Genomic DNA, 27,659 nt, shown 5'->3' with positions numbered 1-27,659 from the left:
AAGCATCAATGATGAGAGAATCATTGATTGCCTACCTCCTGCATGCTTCCCATTGGGGATCAAGCCCACACCTGGGCACGTACTCTGACCACAGAATTGAGCTGTGACCTCATAATCTGACCATAGAGTTGAACTGTGACCTCCTGGTTCATAGATCCGTGCTCAACCACTGAGCCACGCCAGTTGGGCTGTTGTCACTATTTTAAGTACTGGAATTTCTAGCCAGATCAGTAAGATAAAAGGAAATACTAAAGGCATACAGATCAGAAAGGAAGATATAAAGCTGTTTTTATTTTTTAAATATATTTTTATTGATTTCAGAGAGGAAGGGAGGAGAGAGAGAGAGAGAGAGGAGAGAGAGAGAGAGAGAGAGAGAGAGAGAGAGAACACCAATGAAGAGAGAGAATCGTTGATTGGCTGCTTTCTGCATGCTCCCTACTGGAGATCGAGCCCAAAACCTGGGCATGTGCCCTTGACTGGAATCGAACCCGGGGCCCTTTAGTCGGCACGCTCTGTGCACTGAGCCAAACCAGCCAGGGCAATAAAGCTGTTTTTAGATGACAAAATAGTCTACGTAGAAAATGCCAAATAACCTACACACACAAAAAATCTAGAACTAATTGAGTTCAACAGGATTATAGGATATAAGCTCAATATATTAAAAAAAATAAATTGTATTTATATACCAGCAATTAAAATGTGGAAATGGAAATAAAAATATATTTAAAATTTCTCAAAAATATAAACGTAACTATAAATCTGAGACGACATGGAGAACTTTTATTCAGAAAACTACAAAACAGGAAAAAAATATCTAAATAAACTGAGTTCATAGTTTAGAAGGCTCAACATAAGATGCCAATTATCTCCAAGTTGAACAGATTAAACACCATTCCTGTAGAAATTTCATCAGGTTTTTGTAGCTATGGAAAAGTTTGTTCTAAATTTATATGGGAAGGCAAAGGAACTAGAATAGCTAAGACAACTTAGGAATAACTAATTTTGAGATAGCACAGTAATCAAGAATGGTATTTTCAGAGGGATGGATACATAGATCACTGGAAGAAAATAGAGAACCAAAAAGTAATCCCACCTAAGTATAGCCAATTGATTTTTGACTAGTATGCCAAACTTTCTCAGTTCAGTGTAGAATGGGTAGATCAAAACTTATAGTGCTGCAATAATTGGGTAATATCAGCAGAAACAAACAAAAAACCCAAATGAGAAAAAACCAAAAACCTTGATCTAAACTTTACATCTTATAATACACATAAATTAAAAAAATTTTTTAAGAAGAAAATGAGCCCTAGCTGGTTTGGCTTAGTGAATAGAGCGTCGGCCTGCAGACTAAAGGGTCCCGGCTTCAATTCTGGTGAAGGGCACATGCCCAGGTTTTGGGCTCGATCCCCAGTAGGGGGCATGCAGTAGGCAGCTGATCAGTGATTCTCATCACTGATGTTTCTCTCCTCCCTTCCTCTCTGAAATCAATTACACACACACACACACACACACACACACGCCAGATTATTATGACCACTTGATGTTTGTAGGCAAATTAGCTATAATTTCGCGCTGAAGTTGCTAGAGGGCCAGACCATTATAAATAGGAAAGCAGGTTGTTTACTATGACAGTAGAAGTGATTTTTTTCTGAAGATATGGGTAAACAATGATTTAACAGCCTTTCAACGTGGGATATATATTATTATGAGTGGCCAGATTATTATGACCATCCCATCAGTACTTCGTTGGGCCACCATTTGCCTTTAGTACTGCAGCGATTCTTCTTGGCATTGACTCCACGAGATGTTGAAAGGTGATGTGAGGAATCTGACACCATGCCTGATGAATAGCACTGCCCAGATCTGTGAGATTTGATGGTTGTGGAACCAGCTGCCTGATGGCTCTTTTAATTTCGTCCCACAAATGCTCAATTGGATTGAGATCTGGTGATTGTGGGGGGCCACCTAAGCAAGGTAAAGTCTCCCTCATGTTCTTGAAACCACTCCTGCACAATACGAGCACTGTGGCATGGTGCATTGTCTTGTTGGAAGAAGCCATCTCCGTTGGGATATGCCATCAGCATGATAGGATGAACTTGATCAGCAACAATACTTAGGTATGTTGTGCTATTCAGACGTTGTTCCACACGAATTAAAGGGCCCAAATTTTGCCAGGAAAACATGCCCCAAACCATAACACTGCCCCCTCCAGCTTGAAGGGTTGTAGTCATGCATGTGGGGTGCATGCTTTCATGCTGTTCCCACCAAATTCTCTGCCATCTGCATGATGCAACTGGAAACGTGATTCATCGAACCACATGACTTTTTTCCAATGTTCGACTGTCCAATCCTTGTGTTCCTGTGCGAATTGGAGACATTTTATCTTGGTAACTGCAGACAGCAAAGGTGTTCGAACAGGCCTTCGGCTTCCATATCCCATATGATGCAATGTACGGCTAATTTGCCTGCAATGTCAGGTGGTCATAATAATCTGGCCACTCATAATAATATATATCCCACGTTGAAAGGCTGTTAAATCACGTTGTTTACCCATATCTTCAGAAAATAATCACTTCTACTGTCGTGGTAAACAACCTGCTTTCCTATGTATAATGGTCTGGCCCTCTAGCAACTTCAGCATGAAATTATAGCTAATTTGCCTACAAATGTCAGGTGGTCATAATAATCTGGCCACTCAGTGTATATATCCTATCTAATAATAGACAAACATGGTAATTAACCATACCTCCGACAAGCTTCCCATTGGCTAATCAGGGCGATATGCAAATTAACTGCCAACCAAAATGGCGGCCGGCAGCCAGGCAGCTGAAGTGAACAGGAGGCCTGCTTGCTCCAGGGAAGGAGGAAGCCAAGGTTCCCTGCCTGCCGCTGCTGGCCTCTGAGCTTGCACTCTAAGCAACTATGTTGCAATTATAGAAGTTAAACAAAACCCATGCTTTCAGCCAGCCAGCCAAGCTGGAGTTGCAACAGTGTTTCAATTATAGAAGCTAAACAATGCCCAGATTCCTGCTTTCAGCATCTGAGGTCTCAGAGCTGGAGCCAAGCCTCAGAGCTAAAGCCGGCTCTCAGTTCCAGTGACAGCCATAGAAGGTAAATAAATCCCAGAATTAAAAAAAAAAAGAAAAAAAGGAGCGTTTGGGAGCTTCAGTCACCCGCCAGTCTGAAAACGGCCCTCAGCTCCTCATCCAGGCTGGCCAGGCACCCCAGTGGGGACCCCCACCCTGAAGGGGGTGTGACTAGCTGCAAACAGCCATCATCCCCTCATCCAGGCTGGCCAGGTACCCAAGCGGAACCCCCACTCTGATCCAGGACACCCTTCAGGGCAAACCAGCCGGCCCCCACCCGTGCACCAGGCCTCTATCCTATATAGTAAAAGGGTAATATGCCTCCCAGCACCGGGATCAGCGGAGCCGAGAGGCCTCCCAGCACCAGGATCAGTGGAGCAGCGGGGCCTCACTTCCCCTGTGTCAAGTGGAGCCGTGAGGCCTCCCAGCACCAGGATCAGCGGAGCCGCGAGGCCTCCTAGCCCTGGAGCAGTGTGATGGGGGCAGTGCCCAAACCCCCTGATTGCCCTGCGGCTCTGTGTGTGACAGGGTGTGGGGCCACAACCTCCCTATCCGCCCTGCTCTGTTCGTGACAGGGGAAGGCACCCTAACCCCCCCATGGGCCCTGCTCTGTGTGTGACGGGGTGGAGCCGCAACCTCCCCATCGGCCCTGCCCTGAGTGTGACAGGGGAGTGCCCCAATCCCCTGATTGGTCCTGCTCTGTGGGTGACAGGGAGCTGCGCCCCAACCCCCTGATCCGCCCTGCTCTGTGCGTGACGTGGGAGCTCCCCAACCCCCTGATCGGTCCTGCTCTGTGTGATAGGGTACGGAGCCCCAACCCCCCTGATGGGCCCTGCTCTATGCGTGACAGGGGGCAGCGCCCCAACCCTCTGATCGGCCCTGCTCTGTGCGTGACGGGGTGGCGCCGCAACCTCCCCATTGACCCTGCCTTGAGTGTGACGGGGCGGCACCCCAACCCCCCCAATCGGCCCTACCCTGAGCGTGACTGGGGGTGGCATCGCAACCTCCCGATCCGCCCTGCTCTGTGCATGACGGGGTGGCGCCCCAACTCCCCAATCGGCCCTGCTCTGAGCCTGACCAGGGGCTGCACCTAGGGATTGGGCCTGCCCTCTGCCACCCGGGAGCAGGCCTAAGCCAGCAGGTCGTTATCTCCCGAGGGGTCCCAGACTGTGAGAGGACACAAGTGGGGCTGAGGGACTCCCCCCACCCCTCCCCCCCCGGCCAGTGCACAAATTTTTGTGCACCGGGCCTCTAGTATATATATATTTAAAAAAAAGAAAATGAGAAAAATTTTGGGATTTAGGGTTGGTGAAAAGTTCTTAGATCTGACTTTCAAAGTATGATTTATAGAAGAATAATTGGTCAGTTGTATTTCATCAAATTAAAATGTTTTGCTTTGTAAACAATCATATTAGGATGAAAAACAGGTTACAGACTGGGAGAAACTATTTCCAGTCCACATATTTGACTTATATGGAGAAAATATAAACAGTTCTAAAATCTTAACAGTAAAGATCCAAACAATCATATTAGGAAAATGGGCATAAGGCATGAAAAGGCATTTTATTGAAGAGGATATACGGATGTCAAAAATAAGCATACAGCCTGGCTGGCGTGGCTCAGTGGTTGAGTGTAGACCAGCTGTGGGGTGTGCAGGAGGCAGCTGATCAATGATTCTCTCTCTTCATTAATGTTTTTACCTCTCTCTCCCTTCCCCTTCCTTTCTGAAATCATTAAAAATATGTTTTTTAAAAAATAAGCACACGAAAAGATGTTCAGTATCACCTACCACCAGGGAAATGCAAACTAAGACCATGACAAGATGTTGTACACCTATCAGAACAGTTAAAATTAAAAATAGTGAGATAACCAAATGCTGGTGAGGATGTGGAAGACAGAATCTCTCATACATTGCTGATGGAAATATTTTCCACCTTGGAAAATAATTTGATGGTTTGTAAAAACAACAACATGGTTAAACATTGAGTTACCTTATGACCCAGCAATTCCATTCCTAGGTATGTATGTTGGAAAAAAGAAAACATAAATGCATATAAAAACTTGCATGCTAATGTTCACAGTGGCATTATTCATAATCTAAAAATGGAAATAACCAACTGTCCATCAACTGAATTGATAAGTAAAATGTATATTTTTCAATAAAAAGGAAGAAATTGCTAATGCAGTGCTGTGATGTGGATGAGCCTTGAAAACATGCTAAGTGCAAAAAGCCAGTCACAATAGATCAAGCTTTAAATTGTATAGAACTATTTATATTAAATGGCCAGTTTTAGAAAATTTAAATGTAGAGGAAGTATTTTAGTGGTTGTCTAGAGTTGGCTGTGGGAGTGACTTACTATATGGTATCTGAATTTCATCTCAATGTTTTTTATTTTTTATTTATTTTTTAAAATATATTTTATTGATTTTTTACAGAGAGGAAGGGAGAGAGATAGAGAGTTAGAAACATCGATGAGAGAGAAACATCGATCAGCTGCCTCCTGCACATCTCCTACTGGGGATGTGCCCGAAACCCAGGTACATGCCCTTGACCGGAATCGAACCCGGGACCCTTCAGTCTGCAGGCCGACGCTCTATCCACTGAGCCAAACCGGTTTCGGCTCAATGTTTTTTATTTTTATTGATGTTTTAGAGAGAGGGGAAGATAGAGAAACATCCATGTGAGACAATTGATAGTAGCATGAAATGAGTAGGTAGTATTCAGCTGCCTCTTGCACACCCCCTACCAGGCATTGAGCCCACAACCTGGGCATGTGCCCTGACTGGGTATTGAACTACTGATCTTTCTGTGCACAGGATGATGCCCAACCAACTGATCCACACTATCCTGGCCAGGGCTCAATAATGCTTTTTAAAAACTAAATACGCATTTTCTCTCTACCCCAGCAATCTCACATTTGGGCAATCATTCAAAACAAATGGAAACTGGAGTTCACACAAAAACCGGTGTATTATTGTTCATAGTGCTTTGCTTGTAATAGTAAAAATCTGGAAAGAACCACATTTTTTTGCAATAGGTGAAAGGTTAAATTGTAGTACATCCATACCATGGAATACTACCCAGCCATCAAAAATGGCAGTAATTATTGGTGCGTGCAGCAACTTCGGTGGATCTCAAGGTTATTAAGCTCAAAATCTCAAGGGCACATACTCTGTTCTCACATTTATATAATCTCAAATGATAGAACAAAAGTTGGGAGATGGGTAGCTGTGGGGGAGAGCTCAAGAAAAGGTGGAATACTACAGTCTTTTTTTTAAAATATATTTTTATTGATTTTAGAGAGGAAGGGAGAGGGAGAGAGAGAGATAGAAACATCAATGATGAGAGAGAATCATATATCGGCTGCCTCTTGCACGCCCCCAACTGGGGATTGAGCCCACAACACGGCCATATGCCCTTGACTGGAATCGAACCTGGGACCCTTCAGTCCGCAGTCCAACGCTCTATTCACTAAGCCAAACTAGCTAAGGCATTACAGTCTTTCTTAAAGTGAAGTGGGACTCTCTCATTTGCATGTAGTTTGTTTAGTGATGTTTCATATCTCCAAGGCTTACATTTTTAACTAAATGTGATTGATGGTGTCAAACATAATGTGTTTACTTAAAAAAAAAGTGAAGTGGGGAATGGAGAGGATCAAAATATACTGTCAGGAGGTGAAGAAGGAAGATACATACATGTATTACTTAAAATTACATGAACTAACATAGATATATTGGGAGAAGGAAGGATCAATACGAGTGAAAAATGCCCAAGATGTGAAGCTGCAATTGAGGAAGGAAATGTCATGTGTGTGTTAATTAAGGCATGCTGTGAATATGAAATATACATTGAAGTTGAAGCTTACAAACTAGAAATATCCCAGTGGTATTTTTTGCAGTTATGAAAATGAGACTATTTTAGACATACTGGGTTAAATAAATAAATGAAAGTAATTTCACCTGTTTTTACTTTTTTTTAAATGTGGCCACTAGAAAATTTGCAGTAACATGGGTGGCTTGCATTGTATTCCTCTTGACCAGCGGTTTTCCACCTTTTTCATCTCATGGCACATACAAACTAATTACTACAATCCTGCGGCACACCAAAAAAAAAATATGTTTCTTGCTGATCTGACAAAATGTAGGTATAATATTGATTCATTCACACTGGATGGCTATTGTGTTGGCTATTGTCATTTTTTAAATTTGGCAATCTAAGGAAAAAGAGGTCAGTGCTCCTGACTAAATAGTCTAGTACTGCATCTTTTAAAACTTCTTGCAGCACATGTGTTGAAAATCGCTGCTCTAGAATCTATAGTCAAGGATGGATGGGGAACATCTGACCCTCGGGCCATGTAAGGCCCAAGAAATCATTTGGTCTGGCCCTGCCAAGGCATTAGGGGTTGGTTAATTAAATGTTTGACCAAATATAGAAGGCTAATTTTAAGTTGATAATTTTGTATGGCCCATGAATGATGTTATAAATGTCCAAGTGGCCCTTGGCAGGAAAAAGGTTCCCCACCCCTTGTCTAGGACAGGCAGTTAGAATTGGTTCCCCTGGGGAGTAGGCTGAGTTTGGGGAAAGCTGGTTAAGGGAGAGTTGTTCTGTATTTTAAAGTCTTTGTTGCTATTGGATTTTTAAAACATATTAATGAAATTTGATAAAAAATTACCTTTTTAACAAAGGCTGTGTGTGGTCTCTCCCTTAAAATGTTAATTTGTCATATTCTAAATTACATAGTCAATGTTAACCATAGTAAGGAAATTTGGAATTAAAAGTAGTCATTGTCTTGTCCACTGTTTTTCCTTCATTTCAATTTGCTGTGATCAGAAATAAAGTACTTGTTTTTCCTGCTTTTGTCTAGCTTATTGCAGGAGTGACCAGGATATCACCTTATAGAAGTAATGCCCACAGAAAGCGGGAGCTGTTCAACTGCTCGCCAAGCAAAACAGAAACGCAAATCTCATAGCCTTTCTATACGAAGAACTAACAGCTCTGAACAGGAGAGAACGGGTTTGCCAAGAGAAATGTTAGAAGGACAAGTAAGTTAGTGCTGAGCATGTTTGTAATGTTCCAGAAATAGCCAAATATACACAGGTCTCTAAAGTAGAGAAAAACTGTGAGTTACCAAAAAACAAAACAAACCTAACTTCCCCTCCCTTAAATAAAACTACTGTCAAATACAATAGCCTACACAGTGACAGGATTCAATTCCAAGGTTAATGTTTTTTGTTTTTTTAAAAAAATATATTTTTATTGATTTCAGAGAAGAAGGGAGAGAGAGAGAGAGAGAGAGAGAGAGAGAGAGAGAGAGAGAGAGAGAGAGAGAAGAGAGAGAGAGGAGAGAGGAGAGAGGAGAGAAAGAGAGAAAGAAACATCAATGATAAGGGAGAATCATTGATTGGTTGCCTTCTGCACACTCCCTACTGGGGATTGAGCCTGCAACCTGGGCATTTACCCTGACCAGAATTGAACCCAGGACCCTTCAGTCCACTGGCTGATGCTCAGTCCACTGAGCCAAACCAGCAAGGGCCCCAGGTTAATGTTTTTACAATATATAATATTAAAAAAATGTGGGTGTGACACTTTGGATCAGTTTTTCTTCTTTGTGCTATTTTATAGTACAGTTTTTATTCTACAGTGCAGTTTTAATTGTCTGTCTAATAGTCTCAAGAAAAGGAGAATCAGGTATTATTTCAGTGATCTTTCTGTTCTCTGGAGAGTTTCTGGAATCAGATCTTTCAGTATGTTTTCTTGGCTTTATCCTGAGTTTTCTGTAGTGAGTATATTTATTTATTTGATGTCCCTTTTATTCAGACGAACTAATATTTTATTGATAAGGTTAAGTTTTCTTACACTTTTTCTAGTTCCTTTATTATGAAAATGTGTTAGTTTTTAAAGGACATTGTGAAACCTAAAAGTATATTTGATAATAAAATAGATTATAATTATATATACTACATATTGATAATAGTATATGTAAACATGTATAGAAGCATACATACATACAGTTTTATGACTGTCCCTTCATAATTATAACTAATTCAACAGCCATAATATAACAGGAAAATAAGGTTGAAATCTGAGAAATTGGCTCATTGGAATGTTGGATCTTATTAGAACCGTGCCTGGGGCTCTGATTTCTGGGCCGCCAGGATGCAACTTCTAGGAGGGCAGCAGTACACACTCAGAACCTAGTGCAATTGCTTGGCACGTAGTAAATATTTAGTTAGAACCCTGTTAATACGTATTGAATGGATGAACAAATGAACAAATATGTGGTTCTGCTTTCTAAAAGAAACTGTATTTTAACAGTATTGGAAATAAAAACCATAGACTTTAAGGAGCCTCCAAAATAGGTTTGATATTTTTAGTGTGTTAGTGAACTTGGGTGGCCGTAACAAAGTACCACATAGACTGAGTGGACTTAATAGAACTTTATCCTCCCTCAGTCTTGGAGGCTGAAAGTTGGAGATCAATGTGTGGGCAGTTTCTCCTGAAGCCTCTCTCCTTGGCTTATAGATGGTTGTTTCCTACTTGTGTCTTCACATGGTTGTCCATCTGTGTGTGTCTGTGTTTTCATCTCCCCTTCTGATAATGGCACCAATCAGATTGGATTAGGGCCAACCCCAGTGACCCCATTTTGCCTCAATCACTGTAGCTCTGAATAAAGTCATATTCTGAGATGCGGGAGGGTCAGTACTTCCACATATGAGTTTGGGGGGAAACACAGCCCATAACTCTTAGGAAAGAATTTGAACCAGAGCTGTGCAGTGGACCTTCTATGATGGAATGTTCTAGATCTTTGCTATCAGATATGGGAGCCACAAGCCTCAGGTGTCTCCTGTGACTGAGGAATTTAAAAAATTTTAATTAACTTACATTTAAATAGTCAAATGGAGCTACTGGGGATCAAACCCGTAAACTTAAATATGTGCCCTGAACGGGAATCAAACCTTTGACCTTTCGGTATACGGGACGATGCTCCAACTAACTGAGCCACATTGGCCATGACTAAGATATATCTTTTTAATTGTTAGATTTATTTACATTTCTAGCAGTGAAAAATTCTATAACCTTTGCTAGCATTTCCTAGCATGAACTGCCGTATGAGGTACGTGTGTTCTCTTGGCCTTCTGAGGGCCTGCCCTCCATTGTGATGTAGCACCATGGGTAATTGCATCTCAGGGTAACCTTTTGTGAAGGCCATTCAGAGCCCTCCAAGCTGCACAGCCTAGCATTGCTCCTCGGTCCTCATCGTGGTGTCTCCAGTGTTCCTTGGATGGTGCCTACTTGTCAATGAGTCCAGTGTCCTGAAAGGCTGGTGTGAGGTGCTTTGCCTGGTTCAGCAGCTTGATTTTCCCAGTGGGTTTGAGTTAAACAGTAGGTCATCACTCTCTAGAGGAGGTTACAGTCATGCTCTTTGAGTTTGTTGGGGAGCACTGTCAATAGTGAAGATTAGTGTGAAGAAGCCATAGTCAGTTATCTCTTAGATTCATGAGTCGGAAGTAGTTTAGAAAGCCGTGCTTAGCTCAGGGATGGGAAGCCTGTACTTGCACAGGGCTACTGAATCTCTGCGCATGGAGCATTGAGGGTCATCTTTTACCCAGGTACATGCTGCTGTGGTAAAATGTAATTCCCTTTACAAGCTTTACTGAATCCATAGCAGTTTTTCTGTTAGAGTTTTCTCAAGCGATACCATAAGTTACATTCCTCAGTTCAGGGTCTGTGAAGTCAAGTGGCACTAGGAGAGCTGTTAGGAAAGGTCAGGAGGAGCTCTGTCGGGCCACTTGCCCTCCAGTGGAAAAGTTCTCATTTCACTGCACGTTGCTTTTTGATTGTCTTTATTTTATCAAGTGACATTAACACTGACATCTTAGTTTTATCTCCATTACAATTACATTTTGAGAGGCGTTTACTATTTAAGTAAATGTAACATTTCAGTGGCTGAATCAGGATCTTAAACATTGTGGGTGTAGGTGAGTTGGAATTGATAGACATCAGAGGAGATTGGGCCTTGGGAGTCAGAAAAGCTTCCAAGTGACACTCTGAGGAGGGCTAACTGAATGAGGGGTTCTGCGGGAACATGGCACGGAGAGGGAAGCGACTAGGCAAGGGCCATGAGGCGGGGCAGACAGTGTGTTAAACATTAATTGTGCTGGTTTAGTTTAGTTTATTTTTCATTGTTACTTTAAGTTTTTATTTCTTTTTTTTTCATGTTTTTTTAATTGGTATTTTATTTTATTATTTTTAAAAAAATATATTTTATTGATTTTTTACAGAGAGGAAGGGAGAGGGTTAGAGAGTTAGAAACATCAATGAGAGAGAAACATTGATCAGCTGCCTTCTGCACACTCCCTACTGGGTAGGTGCTTGCAACCAAGGTACATGCCCTTGACCAGAATCGAACCTGGGACCCTTGAGTCTGCAGGCCAGTGCTCTGTCCACTGAGCCAAACCAGTTAGGGCTTTAATTGGTATTTTAGAGGGGTATTGAGAGAGGCTGCATGAACCAGTTCTATCAGATTCAGTTTGTAAACAAGGCTTCACATATATTTTCAGGTAGCTCGTAAAATTTACTTGAGCATTCTGTGATTACTTAAAAACATACTGCTAAAATGCTTATGTCATTAGAGATCATTTTGCCCAAAATTCTTGTCTTCCTAAGAAGTTAATCTGAAGGAATTTAATAAATGTTATATATATTTGCAACTCACTAAACATCAAAAAGTTTGTTCTGCATATAAATTTGAAAAGCTAGTTAGAAAATTACTGTGTCAGCAGTTAAAGTATTAAAACATTTTTTAAGAAATACTTATTAAGAATTTTGTTTAAGAATACTCTTAAGTGCTGGGAGGGGGGGCTCACTCAGAAGATACTCTACAATATAGGCCATGTCCTTAGGAAATTAGAGGAGAACGTAGACTGTGTCATTCTCCCTGTTATTAACAGTGTCTGGAAGGTAAATGCTTGTGAACACAGTTGGTGCCTAAGGCACTGCTTACTCATTACCATACCTAAAAATTTAGCTGAGCTGTTGCTTCTTCCCACTGACTTCCCATGAGGTTTAGACAGAACTGAAGGTGTGCAGAGCACGTGCTGAGGCACGCAGGCACCAGTAGCTAACTGGGAACTTACATGGTAATGTTTTCATTTAACTGATACAAATTTTGCTTTTACAGGTGAAATTTTTCTTTTTTCTCTCCTCATGATAATCTTTTACATAGAGTTACAGTGGACATGAGGATTCTATAAGGCACAATTTCTATTAATATGTAACTTATTAAAATTAATTTGTAATACTACATGATAGATTTAAACGCTATTTATAATGTAATTTAAAAAATCCTCACCCAAAGATATAGTCATTGATTTTATAGAGACAGGAAGAGAGAGAGAGAAACATGGGTCAGTTACCTTCCATATGCTCCCTGTAACCTAGGAATGTGCCCTGACCGGGAAGCAAACCCATGACCTTTCGGTGTACTGGACAGTGCTCCAACCAACTGAGCCACACCGGCCAGGACATAATATAATTTTATTTGTGAGAACTGCATGCCTTCTCTACAAATTGGGAATTTTTAAAATAAGGTAGGCTTATTTCCTCCCTTGTAAAAAAAACAATTGTGTTGTTTCGAAGAAGTGCTTATTCTTGAATCCCATATTGATTTTAGTTTTATCTATAGAAATTTGAGACTTTAAGTTCTGTAAGCATTTTATGTATAAGAAATAAAACATCTAAAGATATAAAAGCTTAAGATACAAGATAATTCACTTTGGAAAAAATATATTGGTACTTGGTATCAGAGTTTCTCATTCATTATGCATTTTAAACAATATCTTCTTTTTCTACAGGATTCTAAACTGCCTTCCTCAGTTCGCAGTACACTTTTGGAACTGTTTGGTCAAATAGAAAGAGAATTTGAAAACCTTTATATTGAAAATTTAGAATGTGAGTATTTCCTGTCTTAATATACTTTTATAACTTTTCACTTAAAAATCTTTGAGAGTCAAATTTGTGGGTGGACATTCACCACTGCATTTGTTTTCTTTTCTGCTGCCATAGTAAGATTAGTGGCTTTAAATAACACAATTTATTATCTTAAAGCTCTGCAGACTAAAATCAGGTGTGGGCAGAGCTGTGTTCCTTCTGGAGGCATGAGAAGGAATCTTCTCCTGTTTGTTTGGTTTGTGGCAGATTTTATTTACTTGGAGTGATTTATATATTTTTTAAAATATATGTGTTTATTGATTTCAGAGAGGAAGGAAGAGGGAGAGAGAGATAGAAATATCAATGATGAGAGAGAACCATTGACTAGCTGCCTCCTGCATGCCCCCTACTGGGGATCGAGCCCACAACCTGGACATGTGCCCTTGACCAGAATTGAACCTGGGACCCTTCAGTTTGCAGGCTGATGCTCTATCCATTGAGCAAAACCGGCTAGGGCTCTTTGCCAGTCTTATAGCTGAGTATCTTGTTCCAGTCAGTTTTGGTGTGGGTAACTGGAAGCTGCTGGCACAGGCCTTGAATGTGGTGTCTGGCATTGTTTGATGGTTTTCACTAATTGCTGTCTGATACTCATTTTCTGCATGCTCTGTGATTTTAATAAACTCCTTGGTAGTTTGGGCTTCATTCGAAGCAGTTAGTGAATCCTGTATATCTTTATGACTAATCAATTGAACACTGCCATTTTCATAATAATGAATCTAAATCTTAAGTACTCCAACCTCCTGGGCTTTAGGTAGTGATATTGTGATATTCATTGTGATATTCAATGACCATTCCAGAAGTTTTTAGGCTGAAACTGGTGGCTTTCAATACATGCAATAATGGTCTGTTGCCCATCTATAGTTTTAACATAAACAGCACAGAAACCATTGAAATAGTGATTTTTCACATAGGCCCTTAAAGTGCTGTCACAGGATTCTTTCCAAGACTTCAGACCTCCATCTACTTCCTCTGGCTGGGAGTAACTTGCTTCTTTCTGTAACTGATTAAACTTAAAGGAAATTTTGTTTCTTGGATTGAAAAATCTGTTATTATCCAGGTCACTGTGTTTTGTAATTGAGACTTGATCTTCATATCCTATCTTTATAGGTGTGAACTGATCCATATTATACTGAGCAAGTGCTTGTGCTGCCCCTTCCTCAAGGAAATTGCCATTCATTATTAAGGAGTAGCTGGACATTATTGAATGCTTCATTAATTCCTCTGGGGGGTATATGAGTGATGAATTTAGCAGCTATATGTACCTTCTCATTTGACACCTGATCCTCGAAGTCGGCCATCTTGTCTTTAAGTGTGTTTTTTTAAAATATATTTTATTGATTTTTTCACAGAGAGGAAGGGAGAGGGATAGAGAGCTAGAAACATCGATGAGAGAGAAACATTGATCAGCTGCCTCCTGCACACCCCCTACTGGGGATGTGCCTGCAACCAAGGTACATGCCCTTGACCAGAATTGAACGTGGGACCCTTCAGTCTGCAGGCCAACGCTCTATCCAGTGAGACAAACTGGTGAGGGCTAGGTGTTTTTTTAAAATCCTCACCCAAGGGCAGTCTTTGATTTTATTTATTTATTTATTTTTTTAGAGAGAGGAAGGGAAGGGGGGGGAGAGAGATGGAGGGGGGAAGAGAAAGAGAGAAACATTGATGTGAGAGAGATACATTAATTGATTTGGTTGCTTCCTGCACATGCCCTGACTGGGGTTGGGAACGAACCTGCAACCCAGGTATGTGCCTTTGACCAGAATCGAACTCAAGACCCTCATGGTTAGAGCAGGCTGACGTTCTAACCACTGAATCAAGCCAGCCAGGGCTTGTCTTTAGCTTTTTCTTTTTAAACTCTTCCTTGTTGAAAGTTTTACGTGATTCTCTTTCCCCCCATTGATCTCTTCTCACCCACTCGCCCCCCATCACAGACCCTCACCGCCCTACTGTCTGTGTCCATTGGTTATGCTTATATGCATGCATACAGTCCTTTGGTTGATCTCTCCCCCTCCACCCCCCTTCCCTGCCCTCCCTCTGAGGTTTGATGATCTGTTTGATGCTTCTGTGTCTCTGGATCTATTTTTGTTCATTAGTTTATTTATCCATTATATTCCACAAATGAGTGAGATAGTCTGATATTTAGCTTTCTTGGACTGGCTTATTTCACTTAGCATGATGCTCTCCAGGTCCATCCATGCTGTTGCAAATGGTAAGAGTTCTTTCTTTTTTACAGCAGCGTAGTATTCCATTGTGTATATGTACCACAAGTTTTTAATCCACTCATCTGCTGATGGGCATTTAGGCTGTTTCCAAATCTTAGCTATTGTAAATTGTGCTGTTATGAACATAGGGATGCATATATTCTTTCTCTTGTCTTTAGTTTTTTAAAACAATTTTATTTATCTGAAACTAATATAAAATACTGTATGTAAACTAATTGAAAAAACACTAAAAAAAATTTTTTTTAGAAGCAATTTATTTCCTTAAAGTAGTGATTTTCAACCATTTTCATCTCATGGCACACGTAAACTAATTACTAAATGCTGTGGCACACCAAAAAATATATTTTTTGCCAATCTGATCAAATAAATAGGTACAATTTTGATTCATTCACACCAGATGGCTATTGTTGTGTTGGCTGTTATTTTTTTTATGTGACAATTTAAGGGAAAAGAGGTCAGTGCCCCTGACTAAATAGTCAGGTATTGCATATTTTAAAAATTCTTGTGGCACACCAGTGTGCCTGATGTGACATACCAGTTGAAAATTGCTGCCTTGAAGAATCAATTAGTGTAAAAAAGAAACATATCTGTAATTATCCCTCCTGTTGATCCAAACCACTGTGCAAAGGAAAACATTTGCTGCATTTTTTGCTTTTAGTTCTTCTAGTAATTATTTTATAAACTATCTGTTTTTGCTCTGTCAACTTTAGTTCACATGAAGTCATACTTTGTAAAATGTTAGGAAATGATGTGTCTTTTACCCCTCACTGCTCTATTACTTTCCAGTTTTTGTTATTTTCCAGGGTTTGTGTTTATAAAATTTTTAACCATAATCAGGTCTTTCGTCCCTTATAAATTGATTCTAGAAATTGAATACTAATAAACAGCTTTTGTATTATTAGAGTATGTTTACTCTAGAACTAAGTGGTGTGGTTGGGTCAGTAGTGAAGAGAGTATAGTCCTATGTCATTTAAACTTTGCTATTAGAAAATTTAATGTTTTGATAATTGGATTTTCCTTGTAAAGCTATCTTGAAAATTTACAGAGGAAGAAATTATTTCAACATTTTATAAAATAAAATTAGGTACTATGTACTACTGCATCTGATTTTAAACATTTTTTTAAGTACCACAGTTGTATGGACCCAGGTATTGTTGAATTTCCATTGTGATTTAAGGCCTTGTGTTTTATGAATTTTTACAGTCTTTCAAGAAAAACTGTAGGATTTATAGATGACTAATTTTGGAGGGTCAGTGGCTTCCCCTTGCCTGTGAGATAGAGTTGAAATTGCTCAAACTGGATTTATTCAGAGCCTTTTGCGCTTGGCCTTGTTTCTAGTTGATCTCATTTGCACTTTCACCCAGACACTTGGCCTCACACTAGTCTGAACTGATCTTGTCCAGGCCTGGGAGGCAGCATGGCAGGCTCATAGCCTTAGTGCTGGGTGGATTAGTGGCCAGACTGGGACCAGCTGCAAGACTATAGTAGGTTGTGTCCTTCGATAAGTCCCTTCTCCCACTGGTCTCTTTTCTCATCTGCATAGTGTGGAAACCGGGATAATAGCATCTGTCCATAGCACAGCCGTATCTGCTTCCTCCCTCCAGTGTCTCTGCTCATTCTCTTCTTCAGAGCTGATGTCCTTCCTCTTTACTCTCCTCTTCTGTTCCCATATACCTCTACTTCTATTTATTTTTCATAACTTCAGTTTTTTTTAAAAAATATATTTTATTGATTTTTTACAGAGAGGAAGGGAGAGAGATAGAGAGTTAGAAACATCGATGAGAGAGAAACATCGATCAGCTGCCTCCTGCACATCTCCTACTGGGGATATGCCCGCAACCCAGGTACATGCCCTTGACCAGAATCAAACCCGGGACCCTTCAGTCCGCAGGCCGACGCTCTATCCACTGAGCCAAACCGGTTTCGGCCATAACTTCAGTTTTTAATCTTCCTTATATATAATCCTCACTTAGTACTCTGTAGTGTCATGCAACAATGATTATGTTTTTTTATTTTATGTTTTTTCCCCTTGATTTCAGTGTTCAGCTAGACTATAATATTACATTTAGTTTTGGACAATATCAGGATAATGTTTTTAAATATATAGAATAAAATACAAAGGAAAAGATTATATTTATATCCAAGAACTCTGCTTGATGAGAACCTTTTTTTTAAATATGTTTTTTATTGATTACGATATTACATCTGTGTCCTTATCCCCACGTTATTCCCTACCCCCCGCCCCCTGCTCATGCCCCCCCCCCCCCCCATTGTCCATGTCCATTGGTTAGGCCTATATGCTTGCATATAAGTCCTTTGGTTGATCTCTTCCCCTTACCCCCACCCTCCCCTACCTTCCCTCCAGGGCCCGACAGTCCAATCAATGCCTCTCCGTCTCTGGATCAGTCCTTGTTCATCAGTTTATGTTGTTCATTATATTCCACAAATGAGTGAGATCATGTGGTATTTATCCCTTAAAGAATATCCTTCAGCATTTCATATAATCCTGGTTTGGTGGTGATGAACTCCTTTAGCTTTCCCTTATCTGTGAAGCTCTTTATCCGACCTTTAATTCTGAATGATAGCTTTGCTGGATAAAGTAATCTTGGTTGTAGGTTCTTGGCATTCATCACTTTGAATATTTCATGCCACTCCCTTCTGGCCTGCAAAGTTTCTGTTGAGAAATCAGCTGACAGTCGTATGGGTACACCCTTGTAGGTAACTGACTTTCTTTCTCTTGCTGCTTTTAAGATTCTCTCTTTGTCTTTAGCCCTTGGCATTTTAATTATGATGTGTCTTGGTGTGGTCCTCTTTGGATTCCTTTTGTTTGGGGTTCTCTGTGCTTCCTGGACTTGTAAGTCTATTTCTTTCATCAGATAGGGGAAGTTTTCTGTCATTATTTCTTCAAATAGGTTTTCAGTATCTTGCTCTCTCTCTTCTTCTGGCACCCCGATAATTCGAATGTTGGTACGTTTGAAGTTGTCCCAGAGGCTCCTTACTCTATCTTCGTATTTTTGGATTCTTTTTTCATTTTGCTTTTCCAGATAGGTGTTTTTTGCTTCTTCGTATTTCAGATCTTTGACTTGATTCTTGGGATCCTCTCGTCTGCTGTTGGATCTCTGTATATTATTCTTTATTTCAGTCAGTGTATGTTTAATTTCTGACTGGTCCTTTTCCATTTTTTTGGCATTCTCATTAAGATCCTTGAAGGTCTCACTAAGTTCCTCCGAGGTTCGTAGAAGATTCTTGAGTAACCTTATAACTGTGGTTCTGAACTCTATGTCCTCCATTAGTTTGCTTTCCTCCATTTCTTTCATTTGTGACATATTTCTTGTCTTCGTGTTTTTGGCTGACTGAGAGGAGCCTCTGTCTGTGCTGGAGACACCCTTATGTGTGCGGGTCCACCCAGCTGGGGCTACAGCAATATCAACAGATTTCTCCTCTTTGTTTGGAAGTTTTGGAGCTCTCTGATTCACTGCAGTTAGGCTGCAAAAGCGCAGATGCCTCCCTTGTGCCGCTGAGCACAGCTTGGGAGGGGATGTAGTGGGGTGGGGTCTCAGAGAGTTCCCAGGGCAGGGCAAACAGCAACGGTGTCGTCAGCGACCCGTGACTCCAACTTTGCGATTCCCTGAGTGCCGCGCACCCCCACAGCCCTGCGAGCAGCTCTGTGAGAAGCAAGTCACCTTCGCTTTCCGACCCGCTGCAACACAGCCCCATTTCTCCCCGTAGGAGCCTGGGACCCCAGCCTCTCGCTGTAAATGAGTTCAGTGGGTTCGAGAGCTTGACCCCTTCCGATTGAAAAAAACGGCGCACCCAGGTGCAGCAGCTTCGCATGCGCCCCCGTACCTCTGTTCTTGGTGCCTTTCCCCTCTTACTCGGTCTCAATGCGCTTTTTTCTTTCCTGCTAGTTGTAGAACTTCCACTCGATCAGCTTTCCTGTGGTTCTGGATCAGCCGTGGGCAAACTACGGCCCGCGGGCTGGATTCGGCCCGTTTGAAATGAATAAAACTAAAAAAAAAAAAAGACCGTACCCTTTTATGTAATGATGTTTACTTTGAATTTATATTAGTTCACACAAACACTCCATCCATGCTTTTGTTCCGGCCCTCCGGTCCAGTTTAAGAACCCATTGTGGCCCTCGAGTCAAAAAGTTTGCCCATCCCTGTGGATGATAGCTGTTTTGTCTTATAGTTGTCGTTTTAATGTTGTTATGGGGGGCAGCACGTACAGGTTTGTACCTTATGCCGCCATCTTGGTTCCTACCTTGATGAGAACCTTGATAGCATCATGTCTTACCTGAGTAGAAAGAGCATAGGAGTTTCTATTTTTGGAATCATGTCTTAAATTTTTTAAGAACTCTATAAATTGTGATTTTGTTTACAGGATATTATTCTGGTCTTTGTTTAGACAATATCAATATATAACATTTTTATATGCTCAAGGTTTGGAAGTAGTCAATATATTTCAACAAAAAGTACACATTTTTAACTTTTTTCTTTTTTTAAACAACATTTTTAAAAAATTGATTTCAGAGAGGAAAGGAGAGAGAGAGAGAGAGAGTGAATCATTGATCATCAGCTGCCTCCTGCATGCCCTCCCCCCCCCCCCCCCCCCCCACACACACACTGAGGATAGAGCTCACAACCTAGGCATGTGCCCTTGGCCAGAATTGAACCCAGGACCCTTCAGTCTGCAGGCTGAGGCTCTAGTGAGCCAAACCAGCTAGGGACACATTTTAACTTCAAAAAAAATTTTTTTTATTTCCAGTGCGTAGAGAAATTGAGACTCTTAATGAGCGTTTAGCTGCTGAAGGACAAGTAATCGATGGGGCAGAACTGAGTAAGGGCCAACTGAAAACTAAAGGTAAGGGGAGTATTTGTGAATGGTGCCCTGCAGATTATATGGGGGGGAATTTGGAATTAAATGTAGACATGATTCATTGATTTTTGTGATCAGCAATACTTGAGTCTATAATTTAGGTGTAGGCACAGAGTGAAGAAGGAATTTCCCGTTGCCCCCATGTCCACATGGACAGACAAACCCTCCCAATTGCACTGTCTTCCCATGTGAAATGGACGATCCCATTAATGACTGCAGTGATATCCCAGCTCTGAAAGTTGGTGGCTCCTTAGTTGTATGGCTGTATTGATTGTCGATTCTCTGTCTCTGCAGCCAGTCACAGTACCAGCCAGCTTTCTCAGAAGCTGAAGACCACTTACAAGGCCTCCACCAGTAAGGTATGCAAGGCGCTGGCTCGTGGGCCAGCCATGTGGTACTTAAGGTGGGCATATGTATACTCTAAGTTGCATATTTTTAATTAGATATGTCTGATAGGAAAAGATAAACTTCTGGTGTTAAATCAGTTTTTAGAAGGATAGATTTGTTAAATGGCCACAGTGTATTGACACCTAGATACTAATACTTGTTGAGGTGAATATATTATACATCAGTAAATTTGTGTTTTTTTTGAGGAAAAACATATTTTGTATTATTATTTGGCTTGATACAGAGACTTTGAATTTGGAGAAAACTAATATATGGGTATAAAGCAATGAAAAATTAATTCTGAACCTTAGTTAAGTTTTAGTTCAATTTCTCTAATTTTCCAAGTATGATCAGGAAGTGAAGGTCTGTCTCCAAGGCAATTTTTTTTTTGGTGTGGTGTTTTGCTTTTTCTTAAATTACCTTGTTCTAATCTTTTTAAAGTGGCAGGATTTAATTGCTTGGAAATATCTATGAAGAATTACTATTATGAAGTAATATTTTGAGGTAATTTTGTATGCATCTGTACTTCGGAGTATTTTGAGTATACAAAATATAAAATAATTACCTAATCTTAACAAATGTACACTCCTTTTCTAAACCTGAGGGAAAGTTTAAATTTATGGTGAGTCTGCTATCCTATATAATAAAAGAGAAATATGTAAATTGACTGTCCCTCCGCTATGCTCACCAGCCAATCAGGAGTGAGTATGCAAATCACCCTGACAAAGATGGTGGGTTAATTTGCATACACAGGGGTCAGGCGGAGAGCAGAGTGAGAGAGCTGGCATCTTAGGGGGACGTGGCTCCCTCGGTTGCTCCCCCAAGCCACCAGGTGGAGAGCAGAGCAGGAGAGCCTGCAGAGAGTGGAGCAGCTTGGGGAACTTGGCTCCCCAAGCCGCCAGATGGAGAGCAGAGAGGCAGAGCTGGTGGCTTGGAGGACTTGGCAGAGTGGGAGGCCGTGGGACAGAGACAGAGCAGGAAGGGAAAACCAAGAGCACGGGGAGCAACAGGAATTCTGAGAATAGTAGTTCTGGTGGCAGTCCCAGGACCATAAGTGGAAGCCCAGAGTGTGGGGAGCACCAGGAATGCTGGGAATTGTAGTTCTGGTGGCAGACGGATCTCCTAGACCAGGGGTCCTCAAACTACGGCCTGCGGGCCACATGCGGCCCGCCAAAAACATTTGTTTTTTTACTTCAAAATAAGATATGTACAGTGAGCCCTGACCGGTTTGGCTCAGTGGATAGAGCGTCGGCCTGCGGACTGAAAGGTCCCAGGTTCGATTCCGGTCAAGGGCATGTACCTGGGTTGCGGGCACATCCCCAGTGGGAGGTGTGCAAGAGGCAGCTGATCGATGTTTCTCTCTCATCGGTGTTTCTAACTCTCTATCCCTCTCTCTTCCTCTCTGTGAAAAATCAATAAAATATATTAAAAAAAAAATAAGATATGTGCAGTGTGCATAGGAATTTGTTCATAGTTTTTTTTTAAACTATAGTCCGGCCCTCCTACGGTCTGAGGGACAGTGAACTGGCCCCCTGTTTAAAAAGTTTGAGGACCCCTGTCCGAGACACTAGAGCAAAGTGAGCCTGGAGCAAGTTACTGTTGTGGTGGGGGATGGAGGGAAAGCAAAGGTGAGAGACGTAAGTAAAATCAGAGTGTCTAGGAAAAATTAAAGGGAAGATATCCTAAAACTTCCAGGAAATCTCCACCAATGGAGCAAAGAAAAAAAAAGCCTCTATTATTCTGTGAGCAACAAACCAAACTGGGTTGGCTGGGTCTCAGACAGTTCGCTCATATGATTGCAAAGACAGAAACTCCTAGATTGGAGAGGCTCTCCTGAGGGCTCCCAGATTGGGCTGAGGGACCCACAGGTCGGGCTGAGGGACCCACCCCCCAGTGCATGAATCTTCGTGCACCGGGCCCCTAGTAAAGACATAAATAGTTATTGTTAGCTATTGTTTTTCCAGTTTGTTCCCTGAGCTTAAAGTTACTTCCCTTAACATCCAAAGTGAGATTAACTGCAATTAATGTTGCAGACTTGGTCTTTCTGCTCACTTGGAAGTCTTTGGAAATTCTTAGTTAAAAATCTGAGTATTGCTGACATTTTCTTGTGTGTGTGTGTGTTTTTTTTTTGTTGTTGTTGTTAATCCTCACTCAAGGATATTTTTCCATTGATTTCCAGGGAGAGTAGAAGAGAGAAGGAAAGACAGAGAGAAACATTGATGTGAGAGAAACACATTGATTGGTTGCCTCCTGCACAAGCCTTGACCAGGGCCCAGGCTGGGGAGGAGCCTGCAACCAAATACATGCCCTTGACTAGAATTGAACCCGGGACCCTTTGGTTTGTAGACCTACACTCTGTCCACTGAGCCAAACTGGCTAGGGGTGTTTTTTTTTTTGTTTTTTTTTTTAAATAACTTTGGAATGTAAATGGTTAAATTTTTTTGGATGTATTTAGCTTAAACTTAACCATACTTTAAGTTTTTTTTTTTTTTTTAAATATTTTATTGATTTTTCACACAGAAGAAGGGAGAGGACAGAGAGCTAGAAACATCAATGAGAGAGATTGATCAGCTGCTTCCTGCACGCCCCCTACTGGGATGTGCCCGCAACCAAGGTACATGCCCTTGACCGGAATCGAACCTGGGACCCTTCAGTCCGCAGGCCAACGCTCTATCCACTGAGCCAAACCGGTTCGGCCAGACTTTAAGTTTTTAATAAATCAATGTTAAACTTTTTTCAAATGCGGTGAGGTTATGTTCTTCCTCATTTAACTTCTTATTATAGTACTAGAGGCTCAGTGCATGAATTCATGCACAGGTGGGGTTCCTCAGCTTGGCCAGTGAATCGGGGCTGGCTGGCCAGGGGTGGGGCCGGAGGTTGGCTGGCCAGCCCCGTCCTTGATTGGGGCCCATCTGCTGTGGGCCTGGGCCAGCGGGGGAGAGGGTGGGAGGGAGGGAGCCGCGGGAGGTTGATCGGCCAGCTGTAGGGAGGGACTGGGGGAGGTTGGCTGTGGGATCACACTGACCACCAGGGAACAGCTCTTGCATTGAGCATCTGCCTCCTGGTGGTCAGTGTGCATCATAGCGAATGGTCGTTCTGGTCGTTCAGTCTTAACCTTCGCTTAGGCTTTTATGTATATAGAGATTATATTGTTTATTTAGTGATTTTAGCTTATGTATATAATATAAGGTCTTAGAATGCCAAAACTTTCTGATAATTTTGTTTTTTGTTTTTTATTGATTTCAGAGAGGAAGAGAGAGATAGAAACATCAGTGATGAGAAGGAATCATTGATTGGCTGCCTCCTGCATGTCCCCTACTGGGGATCAAGCCCACAATCTGAGCATTTGCCCTTGACCGGAATCAAACCTAGGACCCTTCATCCTGTAGGCCGTCGTTCTATCCACTGAGCAAAATGGGCTAGGGCTCTAATAATTTTTGAAGTAGAGGAATAAGGGATTATACAAAATTATTCCTTACTATGAGTAGTGAAAAATAAGATTGGGGCAAAGGTAAGGGTGTGTACAATAATACTTTGCTTTTAAAACGAATGTATTTAAAACCCAATCATTTTGGATACTAGAAATTGATCTGAATTTATGAGAAGCATGTGGGTAATGATCTTTCTAGCATTGTGCACAGTGTGAGTGTACCCATTTTAAAGAATAACAGTGAACATATATGATATTATTTAAAAATGGGAGAAATGATCTGATATCAGAATGTATTCTGATTGGTGCCATGCATGTTCTGGGTAGTAGAGCTTGTACAGTGCAGCAGGTAGGCACTGTGTTCTGGGTTTATTACTTTTCTCCTTCTGACTCAGCAGGTAGGTAGGTCACGTGGTTGGTGACATAGTAGAAAACCAAAGTTCACTGAGCAAACTAGGAAGGAGGTAGGCAGGCACGACAGTTTAATCCGCAAACCACTTGAAAGAAACTTGCGAAAACATTCACACATTGGATTTTGTTAAAGTAGTATAGATTATATCTCAGTTAAAATGATAGTTAGGATGTGTGAGTGTCCATTTGTTGCTTCATCATGTTGCTTTTCTGTCATGAATGTTTTCTCTGAGTAGTTCAGTCTTTGGTGGGGCCTTCTTGCAATTGTGGCTAAGCAGTTAACACTTTTAAGAACAGAGCTAAGAGTTGGTCACCATGTAATGGCATTAGGAAGCAGCACATGGAGCAATGTGTTAATGTTCATGGACTGCCTATTACCTCTTCCAGAAGTCCACCAGAAATGTTTCTGTGAGTCAGTGCCCCTTGGTCTTTACTGTTCCCGTGGGGCCGGTGATGGATGTGGCTTCAGTTGTTCATTTCTCATATTCATACAGTCTGTGTGAGAAATGGCACATTTGGAAAATTAAACTTGCTACCACTTATTGTGGGGGTAGGCTCTGCATGTTTTTCAACTCACCCCTTTCTAAATGTTACATTATTTAACACTTGAATGGCACCTAGACAGCAGCGTTTCCACGTGGAGGGACAATCTTACTAGGTTGAGTAGGATATGAGCTTTCAAAAAGAAGAAGGTTTGAGGTTGACCTGGTCCTTTTGTAATTCCATGTATATTTAAGTCAAGTCAGACAGCACCTGTGTATGGTGCTGGTGAGAATGGGTCTCCTAACACATTTGTTCTGTTACCTTCTGTGTTAGAAATAACTTGGTACTCACACCCGAGTTGATGCAACAGTGGGTTGTGTTTTCACTGAGAATGGACTGAGACATCTTTTTAGGGCTTTGCTAACTCAGAGTTTCAAACAGCTGTATAATGCCACCAATTTTTCTTTTTCACTCGATTTTACAGTTTTACAAGTGAAATTCTGAAGAGTTCTTTGTGTTGAATTTTAGTGTCTTCCTCACATGCTTTCCACTTTTCCTAAAAGGAAAGGGAGAATTGTTTGTGTCATGTTAGATGATGCTGCACCATCTTGTGGCCTGTGTGGTGCTCGGGTCTGTCCCCATTAGACTGTGAGCTGCTTGCACCCTGGCTGCTATCACTGCCCTGTGCCTCCTCCTAGTGTGGTGTGGTCACCAAACAATGCTGGAAAAATGCTGTTTAGAAGGGCCATCGTTTGGTGTTTCCCAAAAATAACGTGGTTCGTATCAGTCACCCCAAACAAAAAGAAACACAGCGAAAGTCCCCAATAATAAAAGTAATTAGTGTTAAGGGTTTGGGGTGTATCTTTCAGAATTTGGAAATTTTTTGATGATTTGGATTTTGGAAGAGTGACTTGCAACACATTAATAGGCTTTTCATAGTAGGACATGCTTATGGGAAGTGGGGGACTTGGGGCTCTTTGGGGCCTTTGTAAGGACTTCATTCCTGCTTTGTGATATCCAGCTGGTTGAGTTCCACTGCTTGCATATATGTTGTGTTCCTTTAGTGTTTTTAATATTCTGTTCAATGATTTATGCATTTTCAAAACATCCTTTTTTAACTTGGAAAACATTTGCACAGTAAATCATCTACAATATTCTTTCCTGTCACAATTTTAGATTGTCTCCAGCTTCAAGGCCACCACATCAAGGGCTGTGTGCCAGCTTGTGAAGGAGTACATCGGCCACAGGGATGGCATCTGGGATGTCAGTGTGGCGAGAACACAGCCTGTGGTGCTGGGGACCGCATCTGCTGGTGAGTCCAGAGCTAGCCCCGCTGCTTGTCACGCATGATTGCACAACAGCTGGTGTGATTGAATGACCTTTGGGTGTTGGTAGCAGAGTTACCCTGGGAGCAGACATGTGGCCGAGCAGTCATTCATACAAAGTCTTGACTTAGTGCTTAGTTCTGATGCCCCTATCGGGCCTGTCTTAGTCTGTGGGTATGATGCCATGTTTCCCCAGGGTATATAGCCAACTCTGTTAAGGAATCACTATTCGAGGCAGCAGGAGGTGGAATGTCTTTTAAACATATTAGGTATTTTTTTGATTAGCTTTCTTGTTATTTATGCTAACTGTATATCTGCTTTTGAAAGTACATTTCCCATTTTTCCCATTTGTAAGGTGTGGCTGAGGGAAGTGCTATGTGGTCTCTGAAGGGGACTGCTGTCCCAGGATTTAGGGAAGTGGGGCTACTGCTGCCCTGAGTTTGCCTGTGGGAATCACAGGTGAGCCTTATTGAGACTCCTATCTTTTCACCAATGAAAAGGCATTTTTTGAAAGCTGTCTAATTAATGCTCCTTCAATTAAAAATTGCTAAAATTAAAATGCTGCCCACGTGTTGGAAATGAATTCCAGCTGTGACAAGTTACTCACTAGAATCTGCCTTTTCAAGTGGAAATAGAAAATGTAAAGCTAGTTAGAATGACGAAGAAATTTTTTTCTCTTGATTAAAACTCTGTTTGCACACAAGCATCCCAGATTATTTATGGAATTTACAACTAATAAAGAAGAATAAAAAGGTCCTTTTCTGATGTCTCTGAAATCTCACTTGGGTAATTGGCATTTATTTTTCAGATTTCCCTATTAAGTCTACTTTTTATCTTTTCCTTATGCCCATAAATGGAAAGGTCTAAAGGAATATTTATTAAATATCAAATAATTTAGAACTGTATTTAGATGCTATTTACATTTGAATATCACATGGTGTTCTGAAAAGTTTTAATATTTCACTAAAAAAATGAACCTGAGATGTAAATGACCTCTATATTTAAGTCTCCAGTGGGGTGCTGTCTGTAACAGTGAACCAGGAACTCAGGACCCTGGTTTTTCCCCTTGCCTGTAAATGACCCCAGACAAGTCACCAGCTTCTCCCATCTTTTGGAAGTGTTTGTAAGTTTTACAGTTTTAAAACTGATCAGTTGAATTACAAACTAGTTATAATCAGAGTTGCAGGAGATAGTAGTAGTAATGTAACTTCTCATTTTTAGAATATTTGTCTTACTCTTTTATTAAAAAGACCATGTAGCTCAGTTCCTCTTATTTGTTTCAATTTGCAGATCACACAGCATTGCTGTGGAGCATTGAGACGGGGAGGTGTCTCATCAAGTACACTGGCCATGTGGGGTCAGGTGAGTGCTATTACATAAACAGGTCTCCAGATGGAGGCTTGCTGAGTTGGTGTCGGGACAGTGGGGCATTCTCATAGACAGACA

At 41.3% G+C, this 27,659-nt stretch overlaps 1 protein-coding gene and 1 pseudogene across 5 annotated transcripts in view; one reads left to right on the top strand and one right to left on the bottom strand.

The window, feature by feature from the left end:
* The window catches only part of WDR37 (WD repeat domain 37), an 83,292-nt gene that overhangs the window by 11,263 nt on the left and 44,370 nt on the right, over positions 1-27,659 (top strand). For 3 of the 5 annotated variants that reach the window (XM_036342493.1, XM_036342483.1, XM_036342511.1), the window contains exons 2-7: positions 7,952-8,129; positions 12,942-13,038; positions 20,067-20,162; positions 20,472-20,536; positions 26,065-26,200; positions 27,504-27,575. In XM_036342493.1, the coding sequence (XP_036198386.1) occupies positions 7,992-8,129; positions 12,942-13,038; positions 20,067-20,162; positions 20,472-20,536; positions 26,065-26,200; positions 27,504-27,575 (604 nt within the window). In that variant the 5' untranslated portion in view covers positions 7,952-7,991. Of the gene's footprint in view, positions 1-5,083; positions 5,105-7,079; positions 7,228-7,951; positions 8,130-12,941; positions 13,039-20,066; positions 20,163-20,471; positions 20,537-26,064; positions 26,201-27,503; positions 27,576-27,659 lie in introns of those variants that run through there. The other 2 variants (XM_036342504.1, XM_036342520.1) reach the window with 2 other exon arrangements.
* Positions 13,528-14,375, bottom strand: LOC118666962 (annotated as a pseudogene).

This window comes from Myotis myotis, unplaced genomic scaffold (genome assembly GCF_014108235.1).
Source record: "Myotis myotis isolate mMyoMyo1 unplaced genomic scaffold, mMyoMyo1.p scaffold_m19_p_1, whole genome shotgun sequence".
NCBI classification, from domain to species: Eukaryota; Metazoa; Chordata; class Mammalia; order Chiroptera; family Vespertilionidae; genus Myotis; species Myotis myotis.
The sequence above is the reverse complement of the archived record's forward strand: the minus strand, read 5'-3'. Positions and strand labels throughout refer to the sequence as shown.